We start from the raw sequence: 15,425 nt of genomic DNA on the forward strand, positions 1-15,425 counted from the left end.
CTAACGCGTGCTAAAATAAAAAATATACACGTTCAAAATATATTTAATTCCGTTTCTAAGTGACGTAAAACCGGAAACGTGAAAGGGGGCGTGGTCTGTGGTTGCGAGGGGGGCAGGGGGAAAACAAAATGTGCGATCGCCAGTGTAAAAGCAGCAAAATGAAGCCTCTGCCTCCACTTTAACCTTATTCATTTTTTGCAATTTTTCATCTGCAGTTGCTTTAATGTCGTTTTGGGAGCCTTCGTGACAAAAATAAGTCGCTTTTGGTCGTCTTTGCGCACAGATCCCGAGGAAGAATCGCTTCACTCAGGTAAACAAGCGGCTGTCACTGATAATAGAAGCCATTTATTTAGTTATGTGAGCAATAACAACATAAGTACAACTTCTAGTCCACGTATTTTCAGTCCGCACGCTGTAATTGACTTAAAACTCTAGCTCTAAACGATAACCACGGGAGTTGTGATGGTGTTTGAAAGAGTGACTTCCGCGTTAGCCAATGACGCGTGCGTTTCATTGCTCGAGTGGAAAAAGGACCAATAGTATTTCATGAAAAGGCGGGTCTTTGGGCCGATCTAACTTGAAGCTTTAACTTCTAGCGTTGATGTTTACAGCAGGCAATGGATTTGTTTATGCAACCCAGCTGACGCCAAAGGAAAGGATGTAGGACCTATTAATAGGCTCTAAATAGAAGAGTCTAATGTCATTGTGCCCATAGGTTTACAACAGGCTTTAGAATGAGGCTCTGCGTTCACGTATTCTCCAGTAAAGTCCTCTTTGATGCACGTTTCTATGGCTTTGGTCTGTAAAGAAGATAATGCAGCACTTGTTTTACTTTTAACATTGAGGGATGAAAAACCTTTGCATTCACAAAAGAATATTCATTCTCACAAATGTATTTTTGCTTGTCGTGCCTTTACGTTAGACTTAATAATAAAGAGATTTTCATCGAAATAAACTTGTAATTAGGGCAAATACAAGCTAATGAAATTAGTTGATTGCATCAGCTAATTTAGTCTGTTTTTTGACTCCAAAACATTACCTTTGTCAGAGCAAAAGTTTACCCACAATTACACACCCTGGGAAATGTCTCGTCTACACCTGTCATTACTGTATACTTCGTATATACATAAGTTATACGGAGGTTATTAGTTATTTTCTGCATGTTGATTTCAATTATGAATAATAGTCCTTAATGTCCTAAACCAGTATAGTTCAAATAAAAGTGCAAACACATCCATTGAATCTCACGTGGCTTGTATGTTGCAGATGGGTCAGGCACTTTGGAGGCTCCCGCCCAGACAACAACACCACCTTCAGGAAGAGCTGGCAGATCTGGCAGAGCAAGCACGAAACCACAACGGTAATGACACTACTGTTACTGCAGATGAGAGTTTAATGTGTAACAACTGCTCCTGTACGTTTTAATATGTTTTGTTGGGCTGCAACTATTACAATAATTGTAATCATAGTTCTATCATCTTTATCTGGACTATCCAGACTCATACAAAAGACATTCGAAAATACAGTTATATAACAAAGACAGCGGCATTATTAAATCAAATGTTCAAGTTAATTTGTAGTGCACAATGTGTACACACTACGCGGTAATTCAATATATGTTATAAGTAACTTGTAAGTCACCATATTTCAAATTTCATTTGGATGAAAATGTATTATAAACCCTCAATTTACAGTGGTAATAATGGTTTGACTTGACTTATTCTAAAATAATTGTAAGTTGCAGCCCTAATGTTTTTTAACTTCATGTACATTTATATATCCAAATCCACTTCATGTATTAAGCACATTTATAAACACAGAACAGTTTCCAAAGTTCTGCACAGTAGTTTAAATATGTCACTTTAACTTCAACTAAACACAAATATTGTTGATGTTATTGCATTTATTGTGTTTAGTTGTGGATGTTTATTTCAACAGTTTTGAAGACACGTTTATGTTTTATTTTGAAACAGACAAATAAAGTTATATTCTACTGTATTGGAGACTTTTGTGCAAACCAAAGATTGAGACGTGTCATTTGTGACAAATGTAAACAATATGAGGAAGTTACGTTGACTAAACATTATGTAAATAATGTGTAAATTCTTGTTTTTACAGGGAGAGATGGCCAGAGGAGAATTCCTCAGAACTGCTACGGCCCCGACATCTACCAGCAGCTAAGGTCCCGTAGAGGAGGTAAAACTCACTATAAATGTACTTTAGGAATAAGTTATACACAGACTGGTAATAACATTGTGTTGAAGTCTCTATTTAACATACTTCACATTGCTGGAGACGATCATAATCCTCCATGTTCTAAAGCTCCTCATAGTCTAGAATTAATATCCAGGTATTTAACAATTTAACTTTCCAATTGGGCTGCACAATTCTGGAAACAAATCAAATCACATTATTTCTGTATCGTTTATTGTGCGATTTATGTTTAAGTCAAAGGTTCAAGTAGGATTCTGTTTAGTGCATATTGAACACAAATCCAGGAGCTTTAACGTTTGAGAGAAGAATGCAATATGAACCGCTTAACTACTGCAAGAATCCCATGTATTTCAGAGCATAACTTACACAGGTCCAAACTACAAGATATTTTCTCTAAAAAGACAGGATGTTCTGTTTTTTGCAGAGGATATTTTACTACTTAAAGGCACAGTATGTAGCTCGAGGTGGATGTCTCCATGGAAATAGATCATTAATACCTTACATTCTTCATGCAGACAGTTTTATGCCATACTGTGGAATATTAATGCAAAAAAATATATATTTTTAATAAGATTTTTGCAGCAAAACCATCAAAAATAAAATCATACTTTTATTTTGCTTATTTTTTTAATTTTTAATTTTATTCTAAAAGGCCTTTGGGAAGTAGGGCTCCCCAATATCACCAAAGAATAAAGTCTGAAGCGTAAAGTCTGAAGCGTAAAGTCTGAAGCGTAAAGTCTGAAGCGTAAAGTCTGAAGCGTAAAGTCTGAAGCGTAAAGTCTGAAGCGTAAAGTCTGAAGCGTAAAGTCTGAAGCGTAAAGTCTGAAGCGTAAAGTCTGAAGTATAAAGTCTGAAGTATAGGCGGTCTAAATGAAGTCTAAAGAATAAAGTAAATGTAACACTTGGATACCAGATGCCATGAAACAAATATTAAAAAAAAGAGCCAGGGTTTTTCAGGAGACTTGTCTTCGGGTCGATGTCGGCACATGTTGCAAGGCTGGTTTTCCTCCCACAGACAGCAGGGGGCGACAGACACTTCAAACGCCCTGAACATTCACATTAAACTACCACAGGGATTTACAGAGATATTACCGTCATATTCATGTGCAATTACTGTCGTACTCAGATGCAATAATGTCACATTCTTGTGCATATAACTGATGAAAATAGAGTGTTTATTTTACCATTATTATTAGTATTATTTTGTCTTACACTAGCTGTTTTTATTTTATTTTATCTTTATTTTTCCCCTCCTTTACTCATTAAGAAATGAGAGGTTTTGTCTATAGGAGTTTCTGTTTATAAGAGTTTTGCTTATAAGAGTTCTTCTATTAAGAGTGTTTTTTAAACTTCCTTTAAGTTATCTGTCCTTTTCCTCTGTATCTACTGCGTTGCAACAATGACATTTCCCCATGTGAGGACAATAAAGGAATAATTTGATCTTATCTTATCTTAAACTGTTTCTTAGTCCTGTTTTAAGTCTTGATTTTGTCTGCGTATTGGTTGTGTTTGTGTCAGGTAAGGAGCACCACGGCTTCATTGACCTGGAGATGTTGCCTCCGGAGCTGGGCATCACCATCCTGTCCTACCTGAACGCCACCGACCTGTGCCTGGCCAGCTGCGTGTGGCACGGCCTGGGCAACGACGAGTATCTGTGGCAGGGGTGAGACGAGGAGCACGAGCGGTGTTTGGCCTGCACAATGACCACATGTATTACTGTTTCATCTGCTAAAGTCGTTGGGTTTTACTCTGAAAGTGATTGTGTGTGGTGCTTAGTAATAGCAATATTGTAATACTAGTAACACAAGTAGTTAGAATAGTTGAGTAGTAACACAATTAGTAACAAGTAGTGTCGTATATTGGGATGTCACGATATCAAATTATAGTGTTGTGCTTATTGTGAGGAAAAGTATCACAATTTAATGATGATTGATGATTATTATTATGACCAAACAACAGCAATTTCATTTATTTCATTCCCATCATCTTAATATTTCTAAAGGTTGTGACCAGCTTTACAAAATTGTAACTTTCTCAAAGACAAAATATAGTTAAATGTGACAAAAACAACCAAATTAAATATAACTGCATCTATTTTTAGACTATCAGTTGGACTAAAAATACTTAATTTTGTTTCTGAACTTGTCACAGTAATTTTGTTTTTTGTTTTTATTGATTTACCAAATAACCTTGACATAACTAGTTGTCAAAAACATAACCCGGAGTTGCATTTTGCGTTAAATACAAATGTGTAATTATGTTAGCATGTTGAACGCAAGCTAGGTATTTTCATCTCCTTTTTAGTAATTCCACTTGCCGCCAGTAGATGGAGCGCTAAGAGTTTTTGATGAGGGAACGCTCATTATTTTGAGTTCCAAAAGCGTGAGATGCCAACGCTAAGGTTCTCAAGAGCAAGTTTAAAGGCCAATAACAATACAAATAAGGCTTAGCAAAATAATATGTCTGTTTGCCGTAACCCGACCGACCCGGTATGAAACTAGGCGACTGGAAAAAAAAATCTGCATTTTTTTGAAAAAACGTCAAAATCTTTTATTTTTCAATTATTTCACAGACACACCGACCGGTCTTTCCTAAACCGCTGCGTCGAATATTTTTATCACGCTGGTAAACCTGGTCTTTTGAAGCCTGACCCCTGGAGGTCACTCCGAGTCAAAAAATGGCAAAATTTGGATCTTTTTTTTCAAATCAAATCAAATCAATTTATTTTTGTAAGGCCCAAAATCACAACAACAGTTGCCTCTGAGGGCCACAGGGAGAAATGAATCAACAATGTCTGTGGTGGCGATGAAGTCAAAGTAAAAAAAATAAGAATTTGCCTACTGTCCGACTCAGTTGAAAAATGTTGGGTCGGGTTACAGCAAACAGACAATTTATTTGGGGCAGCCTAATGCAGAATGTGTCCTTCAAATCTCTTTCTTTTCCAATACTTAAAATCCATTTCTGACATCAATCAATCACTTCATTTAGACACAAAACCAAACACAAATACCTGTTAAAATGTTGTGTTTGTGCGTCCAGGCTGTGTAAAAGCACGTGGGGCCACTGCTCCATCTACAACAGAACACTACCAGAAGGATTCTCCTACAGAAGACTTTACCTCCAGCTGGATGAAGGCTGCCTGACGTTTAACGCTAACCCACAGGAGGTATTTACACATGTTCATACACAACCAACTAAACATGACAAACTACAGCAAACGAGTCAGTACAAAAAACAATCACGCTCAAAACCAGATTAAAAACTCAACTGTTCAGGATCGCTTTTTTCATGTTGCCGTATTGTTGTTTTTTTGTGTTACCTGTTGTATTTGTTTGTCTGTTAATCCTTTGTAATGTGTCCTTGAGTGTCAAGAAAGGCACTGTTCAATAAAAGTCATTGTAGTTGTTAATATTATAGTATACAACCTTAAATTGAGGGGTGCAATTCATAAATACCGGTAATAAATTGATACCCGACCGACTAGACACTTTTTTATGATCAATTTTTTTAAATTTAGCCCTAGTTTAGATTCAGTCAAAAACACACTTTTCACAATAAGGGAACATGTTTTGGATTGTTTATTTCTAACTTCTTTATAAAATGTTGGGTAGGAGTGAGCGCTATTGATCAAATAAATATATTTTTGTTGTTGTTGTTGCAATAACTCTGATATTTAGTATATATTTTACAAAGCATCAGCAATGAGCTAAAATGTGTCAGTTAACCATAAAATGAACCACAAAAGTGCAGCTGTAACGTGTTCAGGAGATTACACTAGACGTTTTTAATCGTTTTAATAAAGTCGATGTAGTTGATGTTGTAATTCTGCGTTTCTCCACTAGTCGACTCTAATTATAGTCGTAGTTTGATCATCAATATCTGGACTGGACCTAAACATGGGAAAATACCTTTTTATAACCAAGACAGTAAATCTGAATGTCAATACAGAATAAACAAGTTCTGATTTTCATTAATAACACACTTTTCTGTTAATATTTTCTATTTAGTCATTATATCCCCCTTTATTTTGCTGATAATATAGTTAAAAAGCCTCTGTTTTTAAGTAAAATAACAGTTTGACGAGTTGACTAATCGAAACGATAATCTCTGACCAGACAACCGCTAAAAATGATCGTCGCAGTCTTATAAAACACGTATAATAATTGTGATATTGTTCATTTTTATGACACTTCTAACGTTGATTGAAGAAATGTTCAAATGAAACAGTCGTCGAGATTGATTCAGGTGTAAAAAGTACTGATTTTATCTTACAAATGCATCATATTTCCGTCTTAAATGTGGCGTTTGACCTCTGTCCTCCTCTGCGTCCTCATCTGCGTCCTCCTCTGCGTCCTCCTCTGTGTCCTCATCTGTGTCCTCATCTGCGTCCTCGTCTGCGTCCTCGTCTGCGTCCTCGTCTGCGTCCTCGTCTGCGTCCTCGTCTGCGTCCTCGTCTGCGTCCTCATCTGCGTCCTCATCTGTGTCCTCCTCTGTGTCCTCATCTGCGTCATCTGCGCCCTCCTCTGCGTCCTCGTCTGCGTCCTCCTCTGTGTCCTCATCTGCGTCCTCATCTGTGTCCTCCTCTGTGTCCTCATCTGCGTCATCTGCGCCCTCCTCTGCGTCCTCGTCTGCGTCCTCCTCTGTGTCCTCATCTGCGTCCTCATCTGTGTCCTCCTCTGCGTCATCTGCATCCTCATCTGCATCCTCATCTGCGTCCTCATCTGCGTTCTCATCTGCGTTCTCATCTGCGTCCTCGTCTGCGTCCTCCTCTGCGTCCTCATCTGCGTCCTCGTCTGTGTCCTCTGTGTCCTCCTCTGTGTCCTCATCTGCGTCCTCGTCTGCGTCCTCCTCTGCGTCCTCCTCTGTGTCCTCCTCTGTGTCCTCCTCTGTGTCCTCTGTGTCCTCCTCTGCGTCCTCCTCTGCGTCATCTGCATCCTCATCTGCGTCCTCATCTGCGTCCTCCTCTGCGTCCTCATCTGCGTCCTCATCTGCGTTCTCGTCTGCGTTCTCATCTGCGTCCTCGTCTGCGTCCTCCTCTGTGTCCTCATCTGCGTCCTCGTCTGCGTTCTCATCTGCGTTCTCATCTGCGTCCTCGTCTGCGTCCTCCTCTGTGTCCTCCTCTGTGTCCTCATCTGCGTCCTCGTCTGCGTCCTCGTCTGCGTCCTCCTCTGCGTCCTCCTCTGTGTCCTCCTCTGTGTCCTCATCTGTGTCCTCCTCTGTGTCCGTGTGCAGGGCGTCGGTTACTTCTTATGCAGAGGAATCCTGGTGGATCATCCCAAAGAACTGGCCAAGTTCATTTTCTACACCCGGAGGCTCAACTGGAAGATGCTGCGGATTTACCTGGACGAGAGGTACAACACGTCCACTCGCCTCAGAAAGTCAAACGTGACCTTCATCTGCACAAAAACACTGTGGAATGAATGATGTCTGTGATTTTAAATAGTTGTGTTTTCGTTGACAAGTTTAAAGTGTTTGTCGTGTCGTATAAAGAGGAAAATGTGTATTGTAAGTGACACAGGAAGCAGTTTTACACATAACGGTCATGAAAAACAGGTCAGGGCTCCAACTAATGATTATTTATTTTCATTTTTTTAAACGATAACAACTAAACAATTAACATAACAATACAGTTGCAAAAACTAAAAAACACAAAATGACAACAACAACAAAAAACAAAAACAATAAATTAAAAAACATTGATACATAAAAATCAAATAAACCGAAAACAACACCAGTATTTTAATGCGTTTTAGTTGGCCATATATTTCTTTCTTTCTATTTATTTTAATTTTATTTATTTATGATAATAATGACTATTTTAGTAATCGACTTGTCAAACAATTATTTCTATTGTACGTTGAGAGTTTAAATACGTTATCAACCAAATAAAGGTTGAAATATGTAGACTGAAGACTTCTATATTTACGAATGTGTGTTTTATGAAAGGAAAATCTTATTATTTATATATCTTTTCCAATTTGATGTAATAATGCCTCGTTATATGAGGTCTTTTCGAATGTGTTTTAGAGTTTGTTTAGTCCAGATAATGATTACAGTGATTAATATAGAGCTACCATCATTTTTTATAGTCGACGTGTCACGATTAGTCAATTGACTGCTGCAGCGCACGTTAGAACAGAAGCATGAGTTTTCCATAAACATACTTCACTTATTATGGGGCCATATTTGTCTTTATTTTTTGTTGTTGAAAAATCTGAAATCTTGTTAAAATTGTGAAACTGCGTCTGGCGTAGAATAAGACAAAGGAAAACATTTAAAAACACATTTCACTCAAACGTAGTGAACACAATTCTATTTCAGATTTGACTAAACATTTTGCCTATTTTTTCCCCAGTTTGACCATTTTTGTAAAGTTTATCATTGTTCTTCCTGGTTGGACATGGGCAGCAAATAATGACATAGGTAGAGGTAATTCCACAACTGTTACCTAGCAACCAGACTGAAGAGCCAAAATCCATTTAAATTATACAATAGTTATGATTTGACAAACAATATTACCTTTATTTTGTTGAACGATGGTTTGAAAAGTGTGTCAGGTGTAAACTGTCTGTGTTTTCAATGACACGTCGCACATTGATGACATCACAGAGGGATTCAGCTCCTGTAAGAAGAACGTTTTATTTCTCAAAACGTCTTCACAAACTGCGACTTAACGAAACTAAAACTATGATACATTTTTATAAGAGGCTCGATCCCACCAAACTAAGTCATATTTAGAAAAACAGGAGAATCTTCATATAAGACTTTAAAGTTTACGTTGTCTTTGTTACTGTCTCGTGAATTGTAGTAACGAGAGCAAATGAAAGATGAAAGGGTTCACAGAAAAGCGCCTCATGTACTCGCAGGCGGGACGTCCTGGACGAGCTGGTGACGCTGCATAACTTCAGTAACCAGTTCCTGCCCAACGCGCTGCGAGACTTCTTCAGACACATCCACGCGCCGGAGGAGCGCGGCGAGTATCTGGAGACCCTCATCACCAAGTTCAGCCATCGCTTCTGCGCCTGTAACCCCGGCCTGGTCCGCCAGCTCGGCCTCAGCCCCGGTGAGTGCGTCCGGAAACTGCCTGCGCGCCCCACTTTGGAGCGACCCGGTGTGAATGAGCTCAGAGCGAACGTAAGATGAGGCATTCCTTTATTGTCCACACATGGGGAAATTTCATTGTTGCAACACAGGTAGATACAGAGGAAAAGGACAGATAACTTATAGGAAGTTTAAACAACACTCTTAATAGAAGAACTCTTATAAACAAAAACTCTCATTTCTTAATAAGGAATGGAGGGGGTAAATCAAGATAAAATAGAATAAAATAAAATAAAAACTGTTAGCGCAAGACAAGATAATACTAATAATAATGGTTAAAAAAAAGCTATAAATAAGCCAATAATAAGCTAATAATAATAATAATACAAAATAATAATAAAAATAAGCTAATAATAATGGTTAAAAAGCATAAAAGCTCCAAAGCAAATGTTTTTACAGGGACGAGGAGTCGAGGAGTTTGTTGATTATTAGAAGAGATTTGGCTTGTAAATGTGTCAAAACTCAGAAAGTCAGTAATACTAAAACTAGCATCAAAACTATATATTTATTTGAGCAAATATTGATTTAAAAAAAATAGGGCAAAATCTCACTTTTAATGAAAAGATTTATAATGATCTTCAGCGTTATCAGAACCAGTACAAAACCACTCAGAAACATAAAGAAAGTACTATGCATCAAAAACATACCTGGAGCAGCATTTAGCTTCATTCACACTAGTTTGGTGAATCCTGGTCAGAAAGTCCTCTCCCCTCCGAGCGTCCACAACACACAGATCTGAATCTCCTCCATAAATGACGTTTTCTCGATAAATTATGTGGCTCTGAGAATCTTCTCTGTGGTTTTCTTTTAGTTAAATCATGAGATGCTAAACTAAACGTACTCAAGAGCATGTTTTGAAGTCATATTGGTCCTATAAGCAGATTTGTCGGCCCAAACTAAATCATGGCCTTTGCTAGAGATTTGAAGCAGAACTAAGCAGAGTAACTGCAGCGATAGCTCGCCACCCAAAAAACAACCCGAATTGTTGTTTCTATCTTGTTTTTATTGAATTAAGAGAGTATAATCACATACAAAAACATTTAACATTGCCAAGAATAGTTGTTTTGAGGTTGACTTTGCAAAGACAGCAACAGACACTTCAAACTCCCCAAAAATACTTATTTAACCATCACGTTTCAAAGACCTTTAAATTTAGTTCTCCTTTTAGCATAAAAAAGTGTCAATATTGGCCATATTTGTAATTATTAGTGTTATTTTTAATGTTATAAACTTCTTTTATGTCATAAATGAGTCTAAAAAATCCACTTTTGAGTTGAACTTGGAGAATGTGACGTTTTATTATATTCCTGCATCTCTTAAATGTAATGGAGGATTTCTTTATTTTTTCTTGAATTGATCCGGGACATTTTTCTTCTGGACATATAAAAAATGTCAACATGAAAAGAATAAAAACATATGCTGTGTATGATTTGAAAGCGCTGCCTTGATATGGTCCGCCCTCTGGCTCCATTACCCTCAGAGCTCAGACCAACACAGAGGTCTAATCCAGGTTTATTCCACTAATCCCAGACTTTGAGCCTGTTCAGAGCGCTGGTCCTGTAGCAGACCACAGAGAGGCACAAACTCTCAAACTGTGTGATTAAGTGGATTAGAGTAATGGGTCTGAGGCTGAGGTCATGGTCTGCACTCTTACTTCTGTCCCGTTTGGGCCCTAATGGTGAAGACGGCGTCACGTTCAGACTGTGGAACATGAAGCAGCTGAAACAAAGCAGCTTTTTACTATTATATCTTTTTTGTGGACGTCCAGACTTTTCTGTGTCACAGCTTTGGTTCCTTCTGTGTCGTACATTTTTTTTGTGTGATTGCTTTCAGTCCATGTGTTTTTCTTTTTCTTTTCTGTCCAGTTCAAAAGATATCCATCTATTGATTTAGTTTCAGGAGTTTTGTGTCCCAGATGCACGTGCTTCATTTGATGATCTTTAAGGAAACAAATGTTGAAATCTATTACAACTGGAAGACGCAAAATTGTATTTTGTAAATTTGAGCAAAAACAACATTTCTGAATAATAACATTTAAATACTGGATTGATATCAATTAAAACTAGAGTTGTGAGCTTGTAGTTGTTTAGTCGATTAATTGGTTGATCGCTTTTTAATCAATCAAAATGTTTTAAGTTACCCAGACACTTGATGTGAATTTATTCTGCTCTTTTACCAACAAATACAACATAAAATCTTTTGTCATGTCCGTGCACTTTAGATCAAATATTTGGTCTGATCTGATAGTTTAGAGCTTTTTCTAACGTCACATCAGAGGACATTTCATTTATTTATTCATTATTAGTTTATTTGAAGTGAGACGGTGCACATGAATCAAAATGTCTGTAAAATATAACTGTATTAGCTGTAGTTTAGCTAGTTTCCAACTGTAGTCCCAGGCAAGGAGTAAAATGCCAGCAACATACAAAACATACATTTACAATATAGACAAGACGAGTTTATTTGTAGAGCACATTTCATACACAAGGCAATTCAAAGTGCATCACACAACAGGAAAAATGCATTAAAATCACAAAGAAATGACAGAAACAGAAATACAATAAAATTAACTAAATAAAAATAAAAAACATCTAGCCAAATCCACATTTATGGGACCACATTGGCAGACACTCCAGACACTCCTTCCCATATTTATTTGACATTGCAGCATGACAGGCGTCTCCGGGACGGACACATCACTTTTAGATTGATTTGTTCCCATATCTGCTCGCTTTCTGCAAAACTACAGTACAATTAGGATAAGTAGAAGAATATAAAAGATTACGAGTAAAAAAACACCATATTTGAACCAGTCTTAAGTCGTCCAACATGACTCCAGGCCTAATTAAAACCTCAGTAATGTTGGAAATGCAAATTCCTTTATGGATTATTACATGTGTGCAGCCCTAGCACACGCCCGAGACGACTCTGGGTCAATTATATGAGAATATCCATCTGTTGTTTGCACGTCAGGAGTTTCATGTGCCAGACACGACGTGGTTTTTCGCTCCCATTTCACGCTCGTGTCCTTGTGTCCCTTGTGTCCCCCTGTGTCCCCTTGTGTCCCCTGTCCAGACGCGGTGTACGTGCTGTGCTACAGTCTCATCCTGCTGTCCATCGACCTGACCAGTCCGCACGTCAAAAACAAAATGTCCAAGCGCGAGTTCATCCGGAACACGCGCCGCGCCGCCCACAACGTGTCCGACGACTTCGTGGGACATCTCTACGACAACATCTACCTGATCGGGCACGTGGCGGCCTAAGAGCCCCGTTCACGCGAGGGAGGACCGGCCTCATCTCTGTCCCGACTCGTGTCATCGCCTCCTCCGCCTCCTCCGCCGCCTCCTCCGCCTCCTTCTCCTCCACCTCCTCCGCTCTCCTTCACGCACACGTAATGCACAGTCAGGCCTTTGAAAATCGTTTTAGATCTGAAATATTGGGGGCGTTTGTGATTTAGTTTGTCTAACTGCTAAAACTGCACAATATTAGAGGTTTTTGTAATATAAATTGCAGTATCGATAGTATTGCGATTTTCGAAGATACTTTTTGACGCACTCATTTCAGTTTAAAACATATATATTCATGTCTTGATGTATCAGTCGACCTTTGTCAAAGTGAAAACTGAGCAGAGACAAAACTAAGACTAAATCGAACAAAAAAAAGAAAATTTTAAATAAATTCAGCCCTTTTTTTTCACATTTTCGTTTACAAATTGCGATATATATTTATTTATTTGTTTGTATTGATATTTGTGTGATATATTGTGCAGATAATGCACTAAGATTTACTGTACAATAAAAGGTACAGGTACATCAAATAAAATACAAACTTGAGGGCAAAAAAAATGAGAAACAACCTTTTGATTTATGTTAAAAGTTAAATTTAGCGGAAAAAAATTGCTTTCCAGTTCAGAATCTAATGTACCGTGATGTCGCGTGTTAACAAATAATACATTTATCTTCATGGCAAGAAATGAAATCAATTAAAAGCATGTTCTAGGGTTTCAAAAGGCTTGGATTAGTGTCTGACGCCCTCTGCTGGCGAGAGTAAGAAAGAAAGCCGCGTTTAAAGGCTCAAAACGACAAAAAACAAGGCTAAAAGACACTTAAACAACAACAAAACACATTCTAAATTTCAGAATCATCGATTTTTTTCAAAGTATTGACTGTGTGAGGGAAAAAAACATGGAGAAGTTGAGGTTCTCGAGGCTAAAAGCTGTGAGAAATGGGCTCGGTCCGGCTCCTCGCACCGCACTGACTAATGGAAACGGGCCGTCCACTTCCCCCGGGACAGAAAGTTTGACAAAGTTATTTAATTTATGTAGAAGAAATTGTGTCGAGTAAAGATGAAAAGGAAGTTGCAAGACAAGAAGGTTCACCACTTCACTGTGAAAGACTGTGCCACCCAAAATCTGTCTTGTCTGTGTTGAAATGTCCAGAAGGAGGTTTATCTGAAGCGAGCGCTGCTACTGCACTGAAGGCTCCGGGAGTTTAAACATTTTTGATTTTCCGTCGCGCTCATTTATGTAGAATAACGACAGGACGGCGAGGGCAGCGCTGTTCCACACCAATACGTGCGTTGGCGGTGACGTCGTACAGCCGGGACTTCCCCATTCCGCCATTTTAAAAGGGGCACGCGATGTATAAAAACCAACACGACTGCATCCTTTTCTACGGCATCATGAGCTACGAATACTGTGATTCTTTAGACGATAACGGCAAAACTAAGCTCTCATTTCTTGGTCAGTCAACAGAGCGATGTCCTGACAGATTAAGCAGGTTTTTGGCATTTTGGCCTCATATTTCCTGGATTTCGTATGTAGTAGACGCGCTGTTGTGCCCCTTTCAAAATGGCGGACTCGGTTGCCACTGCACAAGTTCCCGGATGTGCGAACGCATGTATTCCAGCTGCATTTATAGGTTTATTGTGCTGAAAATGGCTTCCTTGGACAGCATTTAAAGGTGCAATATGTAGGTTTTACTGCTGGAGCTTCTGCCTCTTGCTTCACGGTGTTATTTATGTACGATGATGTTCCGCAGTGTGGCATTTAACGCGTAGACGAGCGTCAGTGCTGATAGTCGATGATCAGCGTGGGTGTTTTTACTTGAGAGGTTTAAAGAGGGATTATTTTGGGGGGTTAAATGGCACTGCTTTTACAAGTGTGTCATTTTTATCTATACATTTTTATTTATTAACCCTTTTTAACCAAGTAAAAAAACATTGAAAACGACATCTTTTTCACAGACGATCTGGACCAAAGTATCATGAAAACTCATCATGAAAACTAAATGCATTAATAATATTGATATACAGTTTATTAGTATTTTAGTAAGACAAAACTGAAATCAAATTGACAGAATAAAAAAGTTTTGTCACGACGCTCAAACCGCTAACAGTTTATTTAATTTTTTTCATCAAATAAATGCAAGATGGACACGTTTAATGCCGTACAGTGGACAAACATTGTATTAGAAAAGCCAATCAATCAGAACATTGTAAATGACTCAATCAGCCGACAATCTTGCTCCAAATGAGAAGCAATTATATCATTTAAGTCCTTCAATTAAATAAATCTAGTTAGAATTATTCAAATCAGTCTATTTATATATAAATGAAGCGACTAGAGGTGTATTTTTTGCAGGTTATTGATGGTTTACTGTGCGATTGCTGTCTTTGGTGTGCCATTTTAAGCACTTTTATGTCATTTGCCACGACACACTGAAGTCCATATGTTTTAATGTGAACGTCCTTTAGGAGTCGACCGTGTTGAATGTCCCGTTTGTGTCTGTTTTTAGGATTTATATTATTTTCAAACGGCGGGTGTATAGGAACTTTTGCTTTGTTTTTTCTTTTCCTCAAGGCCAACAATGAAGTTATTTTAATGTAATGAGCAAAATGAACAACTCCCACTCCTAATACACTTAAGTGATTTACTCTTATTACATGATTCTGCAGCGATATTTCCACTGTCTCATTGTCTCTGTCCAAATTATATATATATTTTAAAGACATTTGGGATATTTGGAGTGGACAGTAGCACTGAATTAGAGCTGCACGATACGAGCAAAAACTAAATATTGTATTCCATTCAATCATATTTAATACAGGTT

At 38.2% G+C, this 15,425-nt stretch overlaps 1 protein-coding gene across 1 annotated transcript; it reads left to right on the forward strand.

Annotated features, from left to right (window-relative positions):
• Positions 1-112: 112 nt before the first annotated feature.
• On the forward strand, positions 113-12,863 carry fbxo8 (F-box protein 8). The gene is made up of 8 exons (XM_072463576.1): positions 113-310; positions 1,267-1,360; positions 2,119-2,196; positions 3,733-3,877; positions 5,254-5,380; positions 7,447-7,565; positions 9,081-9,277; positions 12,391-12,863. The coding sequence occupies exons 2-8, from the start codon at positions 1,267-1,269 to the stop codon at positions 12,576-12,578; spliced, it is 948 nt and encodes a 315-aa protein (XP_072319677.1). The 5' UTR covers positions 113-310; the 3' UTR covers positions 12,579-12,863.
• The last annotated feature ends 2,562 nt before the right edge of the window (positions 12,864-15,425 follow it).

The sequence above is a fragment of the Eucyclogobius newberryi genome, unplaced genomic scaffold, assembly GCF_026437365.1.
Source record: "Eucyclogobius newberryi isolate DKJ021-1_F unplaced genomic scaffold, fEucNew1.0.hap1 SCAF_4, whole genome shotgun sequence".
Lineage (NCBI taxonomy): Eukaryota > Metazoa > Chordata > Actinopteri > Gobiiformes > Gobiidae > Eucyclogobius > Eucyclogobius newberryi.

What these genes read in the sequence shown, in the direction of transcription:
- fbxo8 (XM_072463576.1), top strand. Translation starts at nt 1,267, where the DNA reads ATGGGTCAGGCACTTTGGAGGCTCCCGCCCAGACAACAACACCACCTT. An exon ending in GCAAGCACGAAACCACAACG is followed by an intron (nt 1,361 to 2,118) that starts GTAATGACACTA and finishes TTGTTTTTACAG; the next exon opens with GGAGAGATGGCCAGAGGAGA. An exon ending in CGGATTTACCTGGACGAGAG is followed by an intron (nt 7,566 to 9,080) that starts GTACAACACGTC and finishes ATGTACTCGCAG; the next exon opens with GCGGGACGTCCTGGACGAGC.